Genomic DNA, 15,530 nt, shown 5'->3' with positions numbered 1-15,530 from the left:
TTGTCCACTACTTTACCCCTACATTGTCCACTACTTTACCCCTACATTGTCTATTACTTTATCCCTACTTTGTCCACTACTTTACCCTTACTTTGTCCGCTACTTTACCCCTACTTTGTCCACTACTTTACCCCTACTTTGTCCACTACTTTACCACTACTTTGTCCACTACTTTACCCCTACTTTGTCCACAACTTTACCCCTACTTTGTCCACTACTTTACCCCTACTTTGTCCACTACTTTACCCCTACTTTGTCCATTACTTTACCCCTACTTTGTCATTACTTTACCCCTACTTTGTCCACTACTTTACCCCTATTTTGTCCACTACCTTACCCCTACTTTGTCCATTACTTTGTCCACTACTTTACCCCTACTTTGTCCACTACTTTACCCCTACTTTGTCCACTACTTTACCCCTACTTTGTCCACTACTTTACCCCTACTTTGTCCACTACTTTACCCATACATTGTCCACTACTTTACCCCTACTTTGTCCACTACTTTACCCCTACTTTGTCCACTACTTTACTCCTACATTGTCCACTACTTTACCCCTACATTGTCTATTACTTTATCCCTACTTTGTCCACTACTTTACCCCTACATTGTCTATTACTTTATCCCTACTTTGTCCACTACTTTATTCCTATTTTGTCCATTACTTTACCCCTACTTTGTCCACTACTTTACCCCTACTTTGTCCACTACTTTATTCCTATTTTGTCCATTACTTTACCCCTCCTACTTTGTCCATTACTTTACCCCTCCTACTTTGTCCATTACTTTACCCCTCCTACTTTGTCCACTACTTTACCCCTCCTACTTTGTCCATTACTTTACCCCTACATTGTCCACTACTTTACCCCTACATTGTCCACTACTTTACCCCTACATTGTCCACTACTTTACCCCTACATTGTCCACTACTTTACCCCTACATTGTCCACTACTTTACCCCTACTTTGTCCACTACTTTACCCCTACATTGTCCACTACCCTACCCCTACATTGTCTATTACTTTATCCCTACTTTGTCCACTACTTTACCCCTACATTGTCTATTACTTTATCCCTACTTTGTCCACTACTTTATTCCTATTTTGTCCATTACTTTACCCCTACTTTGTCCACTACTTTACCCCTACTTTGTCCACTACTTTATTCCTATTTTGTCCATTACTTTACCCCTCCTACTTTGTCCATTACTTTACCCCTCCTACTTTGTCCACTACTTTACCCCTCCTACTTTGTCCATTACTTTACCCCTACATTGTCCACTACTTTACCCCTACATTGTCCACTACTTTACCCCTACATTGTCCACTACTTTACCCCTACATTGTCCACTACTTTACCCCTACATTGTCCACTACTTTACCCCTACTTTGTCCACTACTTTACCCCTACATTGTCCACTACCCTACCCCTACATTGTCTATTACTTTATCCCTACTTTGTCCACTACTTTACCCCTACATTGTCTATTACTTTACCCCTACATTGTCTATTACTTTATCCCTACTTTGTCCATTACTTTATCCCTACTTTGTCCATTACTTTATTCCTACTTTGTCCACTACTTTATCCCTACTTTGTCCACTACTTTATCCCTACTTTGTCCACTACTTTATCCCTACTTTGTCCACTACTTTATCCCTACTTTGTCCACTACTTTATCCCTACTTTGTCCACTACTTTATCCCTACTTTGTCCACTACTTTATCCCTACTTTGTCCACTACTTTACCCCTACTTTGTCCACTACTTTACTCCTACTTTGTCCACTACTTTACCCCTACTTTGTCCACTACTTTACCCCTACTTTGTCCACTACTTTACCCCTACTTTGTCCACTACTTTACCCCTACTTTGTCCACTACTTTACCCCTACTTTGTCCACTACTTTACCCCTACTTTGTCCATTACTTTACCCCTACTTTGTCCACTACTTTACCTCTACTTTGTCCATTACTTCACCCCTACTTTGTCCACTACTTTACCCCTACATTGTCTATTACTTTATCCCTACTTTGTCCACTACTTTATTCCTATTTTGTCCACTACTTTATTCCTATTTTGTCCACTACTTTACCCCTACTTTGTCCACTACTTTACCCCTACATTGTCCACTACTTTACCCCTACTTTATCAATTACTTTACCCCTACTTTGTCCACTACTTTACCCCTGCTTTGTCCACTACTTTACCCCTACTATTTCAATGCCACGACAGTTTTGAAAATGTCTGTCACTATTAGTTTTTGTTTTCTTATTTGTGTGTCCGATGCTTAGTGTTGTTTGTACTTCTCAGTGACGTCATTTATGAAGTATGCTGTTTATTGAATCACTGTGGTTGGCTGCATTCGAAACAACGAATGACTAAAATTAGTGTTCAATGTGAATATTTATTGTACCCTTTTACGTCATGTTAACGTCACAGAAGTAAATTATCATTTGAGGGCGTGACTTATTTGAAGGGTCCATTGTGTTGCCCTTTGACCGATGTTACAAACCAGGCACACTGAACAGTAACACTTGTTAGTGTGACAAAATTCTGTCAGAGAGGAAAGCATTTACTGGTATCCTCTAAGAAGTAGAATTAAAGCAGAGGGTCGTCACCTGCGTATGCGCAGGAATTCAGTCTTAAGCAACGTTAACGTACGCTGAAAACGCAAAGGTTCATGGGTAGATGCTTGTTTGTATGAAATATGTATGAAATGGTATCAAGTTACTGAGCATCAAGTTTCATATAAAGCCATATTTTATATCCTCGGGGGCGGAGCTACGTCACAGGACGTTCCATGTTGGTAAGACGCGCACCACTGTACATGCATTTCTGTGGGCTCTGTGCGCGCTGCTGTGGAACGCCGGTCGAGCCGGTGAAAATTCGAGAAAACAACACAAACTCAACTTTGAAGTAATCCCGAACAACCAAATTTATATATGTCACACACGTTGGGCTAATCTTGTTACATTGTTCAGAGGAGTCTCAACAATCATCCCAAAGTACCGTTTTCTGCGAGTTTTGGGCCTTTGTTTTTACCGCCGCGGGTTGCCAGGCGGTGAAAATGCCCGGATGTCCGCGCCCGAAGGTCGTATGAGTTGCGCCCTCTACAGTTCTCCAACCCCCAACCCAACACACCTGATGCCGTTCGGCTGGCGAGGGCGCCACTCGCACCTACATGTCAGGCTATACTTTATACACCGTAAATGCAGTGTTTGAATTCTACAAATAAGGCACTCTCCACACAGAGTGTTTGCTCCCGGCATGCTACACACACACGCCTCTAGCACGCATGGATTTGCATAATACTTGCCATTCAGTGATTTGGGGTCTGCAAATATTTAGGGTGGAGCGTGTCAAAAGAAAACTGCTAATAGACCATGTTCCGTAAACTACGAGATCCCGCGTTATGCGTGAAATCGAGCATAAAAACAGGACAAACAAAGGTAACAGTGTCGTACAAGCGACAAACATCGTGTGGGATTCCACAAACGCAAAAGTATTTGGGGGATATTTCCATGCATAATAATGTGCTGTGGACATTTGATAAAGTAATGGTATTCATATTCTCATGTCAAAGATCGGCCTTTCGATTCGAGCTACGAAATATAGAAATTAGAGTTCAAAATCAATCGTTCTATTTTTGCGGCAGGCGTTCGGCGCACGTCTTTCACGGAACTCGCGGGATCTCGCTGTTGAACGGAACATCACCTATATTAGGAACCGACGCCATTTGTACGCGTATTATTATGCAAATCCATGTGTGGCAGAGGCGCGTGTGTGCATGAAGCATGCTGGGGCACACGCTCTCTGTGTTGAGAGTGACGAATACTAGTAGTTTTATATGCTAGTGCAAAGAAGTAACAGAAAGTCAAACAACGCCGCCTGGACCATTTCTTCAGGTAACCTTGACATCATGCCCTGACTGAAACTGAACAATCTTGACAAAAATCGCCTCACACATTTATGTAATATTTATTTTACTAATGCAATAATTAACAAAAACTACACTGCACAGCTGTGTATGATTTTTCAATAACATTTACAATGTAGAAATTTATAGCGGGAAGGTCGTCCCCTGTGCAGGCGCCGGAATTGAGTCCCAAGCGACGATATCAACACACTCTAAAAGCGCAAAGGCTCGTGGGTAGACGCTTGTTTAAACAATGTACTCCCCGGTGGCTCATAAAAGTGTGCAAAGTGTGTTTTTGTTCATTATGAGCCACTGGGGAGTACATTATTGTTATTATTTTGTTGAATTGACAATGCCAGCGATTTTTCACACGTTAAAACCGAGATAATTTGGAAGAAACGAAAGCATCCAACAGTTTCGCGTCTACATTATATGGGCCTTGTAATCTGTATACTGTATATGACCCTCAACGCGTTCACGCAACGATCCCCATTCACACACACACAAGCACCGGACATTTCAACATAACACGTATACTAGTACAAAAAATAGACAAACTCAGAACTCCTCCTAAATGATGTTAATTTTGATCGGATCGGGAGGACCAGTGATGTGTAGATGGGCTGAAGCTTGTAAACCAAACTAACAGCGACGGCTTGCTGTACTGCACCCCATCTTGCTTGCGAGCTAAAGCGTAACATTCCCGCAGCAAGTCGGCTAGCTCAACGACAGGAATGACTTCAAAATTGGTGGCGTAACACGTACTCCCCATTTAGTGCTGTAAAGTTTGTTTTTTCATTTCATGCATTTTCGAGCGCATTTAACTGGGATTCGTCGACATCGATGAAACGGACCATCGTGTTTGCCTTCGGTGAGCTACGTTTATATATTTACGCGTTGCGAAGTTGAGATTGGCAAGACGAAGATTTGTGTTTGGCGTTATGACGGGAATGACATTTTTTATGTAAACTAAGAACAAATAATTATTTTTCATATAGCTCGTCTCTTTATTTGTTTCCCGAACTCAATATTCTATTCAAATGCATGGTACGGGGCCTTGATGCTCAATAATGTAAAACATTATTGCGAATAATCCGTGGCAATGACGTCATAAAATTCGCTGGTATTGACAATGCTGTAATATAATTGTAAACAATGACACGCTATGGCCATCTGACGCATGCGCAGGTGACGACTGTTTCAATAAAACGTGATTTCAAGGTATCATCTGTTGTCCTTCATTTTATTTTCATTTAAAGTTCGGTTGGTCTATCCGATCACATCCATCACCATCCACTGTGTTCGGATAATCGAGGTTTGAATGTGAAGACCTAGTAGGTTCGTTTCAGTATGCAATGTATCGACTTCTGTTACTGTCTTCCATTTGTTATGCCGCCCTCAACGTATGACATCATAGAATCTGTTGTCAGAAATTGAGAAAATTATTTCATCTATAACATGAGAAATAGTGTTGCGAATTTGTTCAAATTTTTGTTGTGCATATTACTCATGTATATAATTATAGTAATGGAAATTAGAATATTACAAATACACATTAAGTGAAGATATTGCAAAAAACGTTAAAAAACAAAATATCGATATTTTTGTCGTGAAATATAGAATGACACTTTTTTGTTCCCTTTTTGTGGTCAACATGTAATATATCACCTATGTAATCTACTTTATATTGGTCAATTGTATACAATATAAGTAAATTTAAGCATTTGGTAGAAAAACATAAAAATAAATATTTTCAGTTCTGTTTCCATGACAACTATTTTATAAACATGGATGGCACCAGTACATGTATGCTACCAATTTCTAAACTTTCAGCCAATTTGAAGCTCAACTTTTGAAGTTATAGATGAAATCATTTTCTCAATAGAGAGTTTAAGATTTGCGTACGTAACGGGAACGTAACGTGATGTTCTAATTGCGTTTGCGTTACGTTCTCGGGTGTCAGAAAACGATTAAGTACAAGCGCCCACAACGGGAACGTAACTGAAACCAGAACCATGTCAATCCGTCTCTCATTGGGCAAAATAACTACCTAATAAAATTTGTTATGTCATTTCACGTCCGGAGTCAGAATTAGTAGTTAGTTCACAGACATTTGACAGAGCTCTCACTATTTCCATTCACTCTGCTGAGGTCCTAGGCCTGTTTGCCGAATCCTCTTTTCGCAGATCAATGTCATGCGTTTTCACTGGGTATAAATGTCAGCTAAAATGCATCCAATATTTCTTATTTCATCATAAATATTCAAAAACACTCTAATATAAAACGTTTTATCAATGTCAATGAAAATTATTCAAAATTGACAACGAGAAAAGCTCTCGGAAATCAACTACGAGTGAGTCACCTTGATCACGTTCAAAACGACTGCCGAACGACCAGGCAACCGATGACGTCATTGGTTCGCGCGGAGGTCATGCACAAAGCAGTGACGTGTCCGTTCTCGTTCCGTTCTCGTATGCGCATCTTAATGTCTCTAATTTCTGACAACAGATTCTATTATGTCATACTTTACCCACAACCCTTTGCTTGAAAATCAAGATGGCTGACTACATAATACTGATAAAAAATTGAATACAGGTGTATCTAGAGAATGAAAAGTGATATAAAAAAACTGTAAATTACATTCTCCTACATTTGTGAAGCTTTTTCTTTAGGGGTCAATATGTTGTTTGCATTGATGTTTCCTTTAAGTTCGACTCCCCCGACGAAAATTCACTGATGGAACCTGCATGGCAATTGATCCACGTTTAATGTTGATTGCTTTGGCAATGTCCGTTTCAGTGGCAACGTTTTCCTCGGCGACGGCATGTAACGCGAACAGTCGAGATAACCGACGTGCTTTCAGTCGTTCAATTTCCTCTTCTTCAGCTCTATACGAAATCAAAACAAAGACTATATAATGAATTGAAGACGGGCTAATTGCGTTCCGCCCTCTGACTGCAGGTTCCCACAAATAAAATGTCAAAGCAAGTAATAAAACCGAATCGGCGGCTATTTATAATTCGTGACGTCACAAAGGTGGTGGTACAAAATTGAATCAGACTCGTGAGATTAGCAATGATTTTTTAATATTTGTTTACCAATTTCATATTTTAACATTTATAAGTTACCAGGGCAAAATGCTATAGTCGTTTTCTGCGAACTGAAACAGACGACGAATCTAGTAGCTGAATATTCCACACTTTTTTTCTTACCTTTTCAGCAATTTCACACATTTCATTCGTCCATAAATTTCTGCTATTCTTAGCGGCGTGTCTCTGTAATTATCAAATAGTAAACTGGAGAATCCGGCTGCGATGAGTGCACGAAGACATTCTATTTGTCCCGTCTCTGCTGCACAGTGTGCCGGTGTTTTGCCGTCGAACATTCGTGAGGATACGTTGGCTTTGTTTTTAATAAGAACCTTAAAAAGAAAATGTAACATTTCAAAGATCTAATAGTATTTCCTCCAAAATGCTTCTATGCGATACCATAGCGACGTAAACAGCAATTTTTAAAATGTGTAAAATGACGCAGTTGAGTCAGAATCACTCTGACACTAGAGGTCGTGACTTATAGGAGTGGACTATCACAAAATTAAACGGATACCAATAAAGTACAAGCTCGTATTAGATGCAGGGCAGTAATTCAATATTATTCAATAACTTTTAGTGAATTTCCTTCAAAAATCATATAACGATGAAATCAAAGCCTGAAATTTTATGTATATATATACATTTGATATTATACGAGAGAGGATCTTGTCATCTTGCTCATATGTGCACTGAACAAACGCAGTAATGAAGTAAAACGTTCAGTATTATTTATGGGGTTTAACAATAAACTGTTACATGCAGATCAATGAATGTCATTGAATAGACCTTGGACAGAAATGGCCGCTGAGATCTTGTTGAGAGTGAGTGAGTCACATGACTTGTATTTTATGTACGCTGTAAACTGTTAAAATCCTTGTTACCAGAATAGATCTTAGACAGAAATGGCTAAGAGTCACATGACTTGTATTTTATATACATTGTAAACTGTTAAATTTCTGTTACCAGAGTAGCCCTTAGACAGAAATGGCCACCGAGATCTCATTGAGAGTGGGAGCCACATGACTTGTATTTTATTTACACTGTAAACTGTTAAATTTCTGTTACCAGAGTAGCCCTTAGACAGAAATCGCCACCGAGATCTCATTGAGAGTGGGAGTCATATAACTTGTATTTTATGTACACTGTAAACTGTTAAATTTCTGTTACCAGAATTGACCATTAGACAGAAATGGCCGCCAAGATCTCATTGAGAGTGAGAGTCACATGACTTTTATTTTATGTACACTGTAAACTTTTAAATTCATGTTACCAGAATAGACAGACAGAAATGGCCGCCGAGATCTCGTTGAGAGTGAGTCACATGACTTGCATTTTATGTACACTGTAAACTGTTAAATTCCTGTATGTTATGTACTCGGTAAACTGTTAAATTCTTGTTACCACAATAGACATTCTACAAAATGGCCACCTAGATCTCGTTGAGTGCGAGAGATTAACGAGACTTGCTTTATTTTCTCAACAATAGCGATCCATTCTCTTCCGTCATCGCATCCATTGTTTCAAATACAATGGTTACATGGATCTGGTGGACAGTAGACGTGATGACGGGAAAAATACTATTCGAGGAGAAAATCAAGTTTCGTGACTCTTAGCGAGAACTCGGCGGCCATTCGTATGTAAATGTTATTAAATTACACCAATTATTCTGCATTTAAAAGTTATTTGTTGGAAGTAACAAATAATTAAAGAGCGGTAGTCGTCGCGCAGCGCGTGTTCGAATTTCGTGTAAACAATGTATTTTGCACGCGTTGTGTACGTAGCTATGAATACCATATCGAACAGGACGCGGCGCGACGACCACCGCCCTTTAAATAGAAAACCGCGAGTTATTCTCACTTCGTAAGTTGTAAACAAGTAACCAGTTTTTAGTCAGATGTTTGTTATTTTGGCGTTGTTAGTTACAATGTACTCTGTACGAGTATGCCTCGCAAGCTTGACAACCCCTACTGAATATCTTTCAGATCTCAATGATTGCCTATTTTTGGTAACGGCATGAGTCGATCATTGTAGGTCCGCGCATTAACTTACAGCGGTGAATCGTTATCTCGCTTCCGAGCTACTATATCAGGATTATATCAGGGTCGCAAAATATTGCCCAAGATATTATTCATACAATGGGCCTCGTTGTTTTAGTTCCATGGTCTTACCTTCACACATTCAAGTCGCCCGAGATAACAAGCCCAGTGTAACGGCGTTTTGCCGGAACACTCCATGTCCGTATCGTTGACGTCAAGCCCCGTCGTCTGAATGGCCTCCTCCAGCGCTTCGGCGTCGCCATCACAGGCAAGCTCGTGTAACAGCGACATGATTGAATAAGTAGTAGCTTCGTCGCCGACAAAAATATCACCTACGGCTTAGACAGCCGCTGTGACACCACCACACACGGCGCCGAGTGAACGTCCGCTACACAAGTTTTTAACGTGCTGATGATGTCAAAAACGGCAAGAGTTTTCACCTTTTGTCGGCTGCTTGGTCGTGACACCGGGAATGTTTCACACCGAACACAATCGCCAGTCACGGCACAACACGCAAAACGGCTGTTATTGATAAAGGTGTTTTTTTTTTTTATACAAAGAACGTCAAATCTGTCGTCAGTTTAAACAAAAGTGTGATATACGACCTGTTTTATTACGTCATCAACGAGCCTAGAAAACAAAGCCATTGTAAATTGTCGCCTATCAAGTCAGATTTCATTATTCTGTGAACAACATTGAATCGAGATGAAACAAAACATCGACTCAGATCAACCCATCGGGACTCGTGAAATTGGTTTGTTTCACAATCACTGGACAGACGACACAACACGACACAGGGCAATAGACTCACACACAGGTTAACATTTTCCCCACCAGTTCCCACTTCCCTCACAAATTCAAAAAAATACTAGTAGTCCTATTTATAGTCTGCACTTGTTTTCAGAAGATTGGGACGAAAATAGCCATTTTTTTTTTTTTGAGTAAAAAATGAAAATTTACCCAAATTATGTCTATTGGCTCCAAAATTAAGGATCATTTCCGGAAATATTGAGAAAAAGTGGCGAAGTGCAGAAAAATTTTGGTCGAGAAAGTCTGGTGGTGAAAAGGTGAAGAATAGTCCTGTGTGAAGAGCTTTCACACCTGTTGTGGTATATTTGTTTATTACGGTTCCGTGCAATGTCACTAGTCAGTTATAAACAGCGTTTCCTTGGAAACAAGTACGAAATACACGGGCTGTCATGAATGAGCTAAAACAGCCACGCGCACATTCATATAGACTGGCAAAGTCGGGACTTCGTTTTTGTTTTACAAGTAAAAAATATAATTGTCAATTTAACCTTTTTAACGTGATCGCGAAAACTAGCGTGACTGCGAAAGAAATCCCGACTGGACGCATCTGCAGGCGACCCCCTGCGTTGGTGTAAAAACCGAAGCGGAATCACTCCGATGATTATGCTAATAGGTGATTTTCCGTACAATTGCGAGATCTCGCGAGATGCATGAAAGACGCGCGTCGAACGTCTGCCGCAAAAATCGAACGATTTGATTTTGAACTCGAATTTCCTTATTTCGTAGCTCACATATCGACCGGCCGATCTTCGACAGAGGAATATTGCTTCCGAATACCATTACTTAATCGAAATTGCCTATCATCAAATGTGGACAGCACATTATTAAGCATGGAAATGTCCCCAAAATACTTTCGCGTTTGTCGAATCCCACGCGATGTTTGACGCCACTACGACGCTATGACCTTTGTTTGTCCTGTTTTTACGTTCGATTTCACGCATAACGCGTGATTCTCGCAGTGAACGGAAAATGGTCTATTAAAGATGTTGACTAGCATTGACAACGAATCAGAGTGCAGCTGTATACGTCTATGTTAATGTACGTGACCTTTCACTTCTGAGATACCGGCGATTTTGAAAGACTACTTATATACATTGGAGATTTAAATCGACTTGTTTTCAGTAAACATGGATGAAAGTATCGCATTTGCACTTGAAAGTTAAAGTATCCATCTTTGCGATCGAATCGAATCAATCTTTAAAAGGTCACGTTTATTTTCACACACCCACTCATGCAGTGGCGGATCCAGAGGGGGGGGCAGGGGGCCATGCCGCCCCAAACGCATGACGATTCGTATTATCTGGATTACGCATAGCTTCTCTGCAATTTACGCTCCGTATATCTTAAGCGGGCAGGACTCCAGAAGGAGTACCTACACTTTATGTAAAATTTTTTTAATTATGCCAATTTATTCATGACGTAGCAGTTTCTGTGCTCATGAATATTTATTAATTTGTGGATCAATACATTCTAAAAGGGGCGATATATTATTTTAGGGGGGAAGAGTTAGAAAAGGGGATGAGCAATCCTTAGGGGGTCAATACAAAAGGGACCCATTTTGAGAGCAGCATTGATCCTCGTGTCTGTTGTTGCTCCCTCCCTACAGGATTTAAGTCCTACTTATGGGATCAATGTTTTTACGAGCAATCAAAAATCGTACTAACCGTACTTGATTCGAACCATCGATCTCTCACATTGCCTACATTGTACATATCCACTGAACCATATGGGTAGTCATGCAAATGAATGATTTGTTTTCATCTTTAGCTTTATTGCAAATTAGTGTTTGCGAAAAAAAGACTGGCAGGCATGGGAATTGAACCCGGGTCCTCCTGATTACTGTGTAGACAACTGACCCACAAGACCACAATTGATTGACTGGATGTTTTTGCATTTGATAAGACTATAGTGTGTGTGTGTGTGTATATATATATATATATATATATATAGAAATACAACATATTTCTATTATTGAGTTACAATTGTCAAAAAATTGCCAATTTTGTGTTTTTACTTGTGTAAACTATATGCATGCCATAACCCGTTAGTGTACATCTTGCCAATTGGGTGTTTGCCATTTGCGTTGCCCATACCTGACTCGACCCTAACCCTAATGCCAAGACACGTTCCTGTTTATAATTGCTCAATAATGATACTCTGTTGTGCACTGTCTGCGGGTAAGTTGCATTGATGTCAACTGATTGAACAAGTCGCGTTTAAGTAATTTCCACTATTAACAAGTGGTTAAATTATGACAATAAATGTGTGGACAAGTATTTGAAAATTATTTTGGTGTAGACAACTCTCGTTTAATTATTTTACACCATTACAAGTTGTTAAATTGAGAGAATAAATGTCTGGACAAATATTTGAGACTTATTTTGGTGTAGACAACTCTCATTTAATAATTTTACACCATTACAAGTTGTTAAATTGAGAGAATAAATGTATGGACAAGTATTTGAAACTTATTTTGGTGTAGACAACTCTCATTTGATTAATTCCAACAATTACAAGTTCTTAAATTGACAGAATGAATGTATGGACAAATATTGACCATTATATTTGTGAGTAAATACCTGTTTAATTTCCACGTCTACAAGGTTAAACTGAGAGAATAAATGTGTCAGACAAATATTTGATACTTATTTAGGTGCAAGAACTCGTGATTGACCAACTTCCACCATTGCAAGTGAAATAAATACTAGTATACTGGTATCATTGGATATTTGATTTAATTGTGAAACTTTCTAACAAAATGTTAACTGCTGGCTTGGAACCCTCAATCAACAATTCCGCAGACACAGTATAAATTCCACAACACCACAGAAGATATTCGTCTGTTGCCTGAATTGTTTTCGTAATATAGGGAACGCCATCGACACTTTAATAAAACTTACCTTGACACAACTGGAAACTGTTGAACAAATTGCGCGTCGCCCAGTTTAAGGCGTAAGTTATTTTATTATTTATTCATTCAGTTTTGTATGGTGGAGTTTTGTGAGGTTTACTATTTTTTCGCGATGTTCTTTGTTTACTTGTTTACGGTTTGAGAGATTTCAGTTTATTTGATTTACGTTTTTAGACGGTGGCTCCGAGCATGGAGCTAAAATATTTTAGCTCCATGCTCTGAGCGAGACTCGAACCCACTGCCTTTTGTTTTATTTTGATGGCACGCTTGTGCACCACGCCACGACGTTGGTCGTTAAGTGGTGTTCATTTTTCTAACTACTCCAGTGTTCCGATGAGTTGAACGGAAAAGCCAAAACGATTGCTGGTTTCTGATTGCTTCGGTTCTGGTGAGTGTGTATCTAGTGTGATTCGAACCCATGTCGTTTGTATTGGGCGTTTTTTTTATTTCCCATGTTGGCTACGCCGTAATATGCAACCACTTCCCCGTTTTATTGTGATTTTGAGAGTGTTTAATCACGGTTACTACTTTTTTAGTAACCGTGGTTTAATGATGTCTTCCTCACCCGTCACGCCATGACCCAGTTTCAACCACACGGCCATTTTGCAACACAGTGCGTGACCCTCTGCGTGACCCTCTGCGTCACCCGACTGACTATATGAGCGTTCTGTTCAACTGTTGAGCTAGGATTTATTACCGTTATTATTATATTGTCACATGATTTGTTTTACCTTATGTGTAATGTCTTAAGTATCTTTATTGTAATTTGTATATACCAATTCGTATATACCGAGGAAACGCCGCCGATTGAAGGTCATGTATTTTGTGACGTCACCAATTCGTGTGTAGGTACGGCTTCTAGATCCGTGCCCTTAAGCGTAGCTTGGACCCCCCCCCAATACATTTTGCTGGATCCGCCACTGCACTCATGAATAATTAATATCGGTCAAATGACCGCAGATGGGGGCATGTGTGAGCACAGTCAGCTGGCGCACATCTGATATAATAAAATAAATGCGATATTTACTATATGGGGGCCGCCATCTTGAATGACGCATAAAACTAAATAAGAGACCCCGGCTTAGTGTTCTATGTTCTTCGCGTAATTAAGTGTTCGTATGCAAGGGATTTTTCCACACAAAAACGACGAATTCGGCCGAATTTTGTTATCGGTTGGCTTAATATAACCCCAACGGACCTTATTTTTGTGAAAGATTGGTATTTTTGTCCTGATTTGTAGGAATCTGAAAAACGCGTTTCACAACTTGTCTCTTATTTAGTTTTATGCGTCATTCAAGATGGCGGCCCCCATATAGTAAATATCGTATTTATTTTATTATCACGTGTGCGCCAGCTGACTGTGTGTGTGAGGCTCGAAGTCGATACTCTGCGCCACCGGAATGCGCGGACGCATTTCCCAAAATAAGCTTTGTGCGCCACCTTGTTGCGCCACCAAGAAAATTCATACTGTGTCCCAGTTCAAGCTTTTTTTAAAATTTAAAATCAAAGACGGCAATAATTTTCAGGCCTGTTTATCAGCGCAATTTTTTAGCTCCATGTGTAGCGTAACATTGAGTCCGACATATTGACACGCAAATGAATAATCTGTGAAACAAACAGGGCGGTGACTCAGTGTCAGAGAAATAGCGCCCGATAACACGGGCTTTCAACGGTTAAATTCTAAGGTCACGAAACCACGAAAACAAACATTATCTTTGGGAGTGGTTGAATTATTAGAACAGAAACGGAAATTATATTTTGAGAGGCCATCATCTTGGATATAATTTGAGTGGTTGAACCATAAAAACGAGAAAGAAACGCAGATTTCGAGACAAAAAGGTTCCGACGGCCGTTACATGCACCACACTAGCACCACACAGTGAAAGAGTTTATTGTAGTGTTTTGTAAACAATGTCTCTGCTCATTCTCGCTGCCTCGAAAAAAAAATCTCCCAATCATTCTGTCGTGGTACGGTTTATCTTATTTAGGATTTGGTGGCCCTGGTACAATTCCGTTTTTATTTCCCAATAGTATGAGCGTTGTCAAATTCGTGGTGCTAAGACGAGTTTGCAGATTACAGAACGTTTTTTCTCGCCGAAATGCATTTTGCCAATCAAAAATCGTAATTCACGCATCGGTGAGGTGATTAGCATACGACACCATTTTGACCCAAAAGACGCACTCGGAGAATAATTTTCAGAAGTTTCGAAAAACAACTTTCGTAAATTAATTTGCCAAACTAAAATATGGCAACTTTCTTGAAAATAGCATCATTCAACAAAAAAATACGGTAATTTCGTCCTTCTTAGGCAAGCATTCAATCATTTGCGGCCTCGGGTGATTTTCAGACAGTTCGAAATTTTCAGAAAAACGTTTTTTTTTTGTTTTTTTTAAAGATACAGTTGGACTAAAACACCAACGTTCTTTTAAATAGTATGATACAAGTAAAAATTACGATGATTTGATCAACAGATGTTTTATTTTCTCGAAAACAGGCAAAACATTCTCAAAGACAGCTACATCATTTGAACAAAAGAGATGCAAATATCAACATTGCTAGTGGTTGTGAATATAAACATTGGATTGTCATTGAAACTTTTACGCACAAGTTAAACTTGGGTTGCTTATTTTTGTAGGTACTAGTGAGGTTGCGCTGCAAAATTAACCAACTTGCATGACATTCGATGTTATTTCGACTTCGGCATTTGAAAGTTTAGAGTACATTCCATAAATAAAGAAAAAATCATTTTTTGAACGTAAAT

The 15,530-nt window shown here is 39.5% G+C and overlaps 1 protein-coding gene across 3 annotated transcripts; it reads right to left on the bottom strand.

Annotated features, from left to right (window-relative positions):
* Nucleotides 1–3,971: 3,971 nt before the first annotated feature.
* On the bottom strand, nt 3,972–9,408 carry LOC102804911 (ankyrin repeat domain-containing protein 66-like). 3 transcript variants are annotated; one of them, XR_014927815.1, is made up of 4 exons: nt 9,180–9,408; nt 7,132–7,340; nt 6,560–6,807; nt 3,972–5,339 (listed from the first exon to the last, which is right to left on the bottom strand). XR_014927815.1 is itself a non-coding variant. In XM_085494289.1 (3 exons), exons 1-3 carry the CDS (start codon nt 9,336–9,338, stop codon nt 6,624–6,626), a joined length of 552 nt encoding a protein of 183 aa, XP_085350415.1. In that variant the 5' UTR covers nt 9,339–9,408; the 3' UTR covers nt 6,156–6,623. The 3 variants fall into 3 exon arrangements, 1 of the variants encoding a protein (XP_085350415.1); XR_014927816.1 differs by having other exon boundaries at nt 6,570–6,807; XM_085494289.1 differs by lacking the exon at nt 3,972–5,339 and having other exon boundaries at nt 6,156–6,807.
* Between the last annotated feature and the right edge of the window lie 6,122 nt (nt 9,409–15,530).

Source organism: Saccoglossus kowalevskii, chromosome 20, assembly GCF_978046115.1.
Source record: "Saccoglossus kowalevskii chromosome 20, keSacKowa6.1, whole genome shotgun sequence".
Lineage (NCBI taxonomy): Eukaryota > Metazoa > Hemichordata > Enteropneusta > Harrimaniidae > Saccoglossus > Saccoglossus kowalevskii.
Note: the sequence above shows the minus strand (reverse complement) of the source record. Positions and strands in the feature narration are given on the sequence as shown.

Coding starts and splice junctions, on each gene's coding strand:
- LOC102804911 (XM_085494289.1), bottom strand. CDS start 9,338: ATGTCGCTGTTACACGAGCTTGCCTGTGATGGCGACGCCGAAGCGCTG. Junction 7,341..9,179: donor GGCGACTTGAATGTGTGAAG/GTAAGACCATGG, acceptor TTTCTTTTTAAG/GTTCTTATTAAAAACAAAGC. Junction 6,808..7,131: donor TGTGTGAAATTGCTGAAAAG/GTAAGAAAAAAA, acceptor GATTTCGTATAG/AGCTGAAGAAGAGGAAATTG.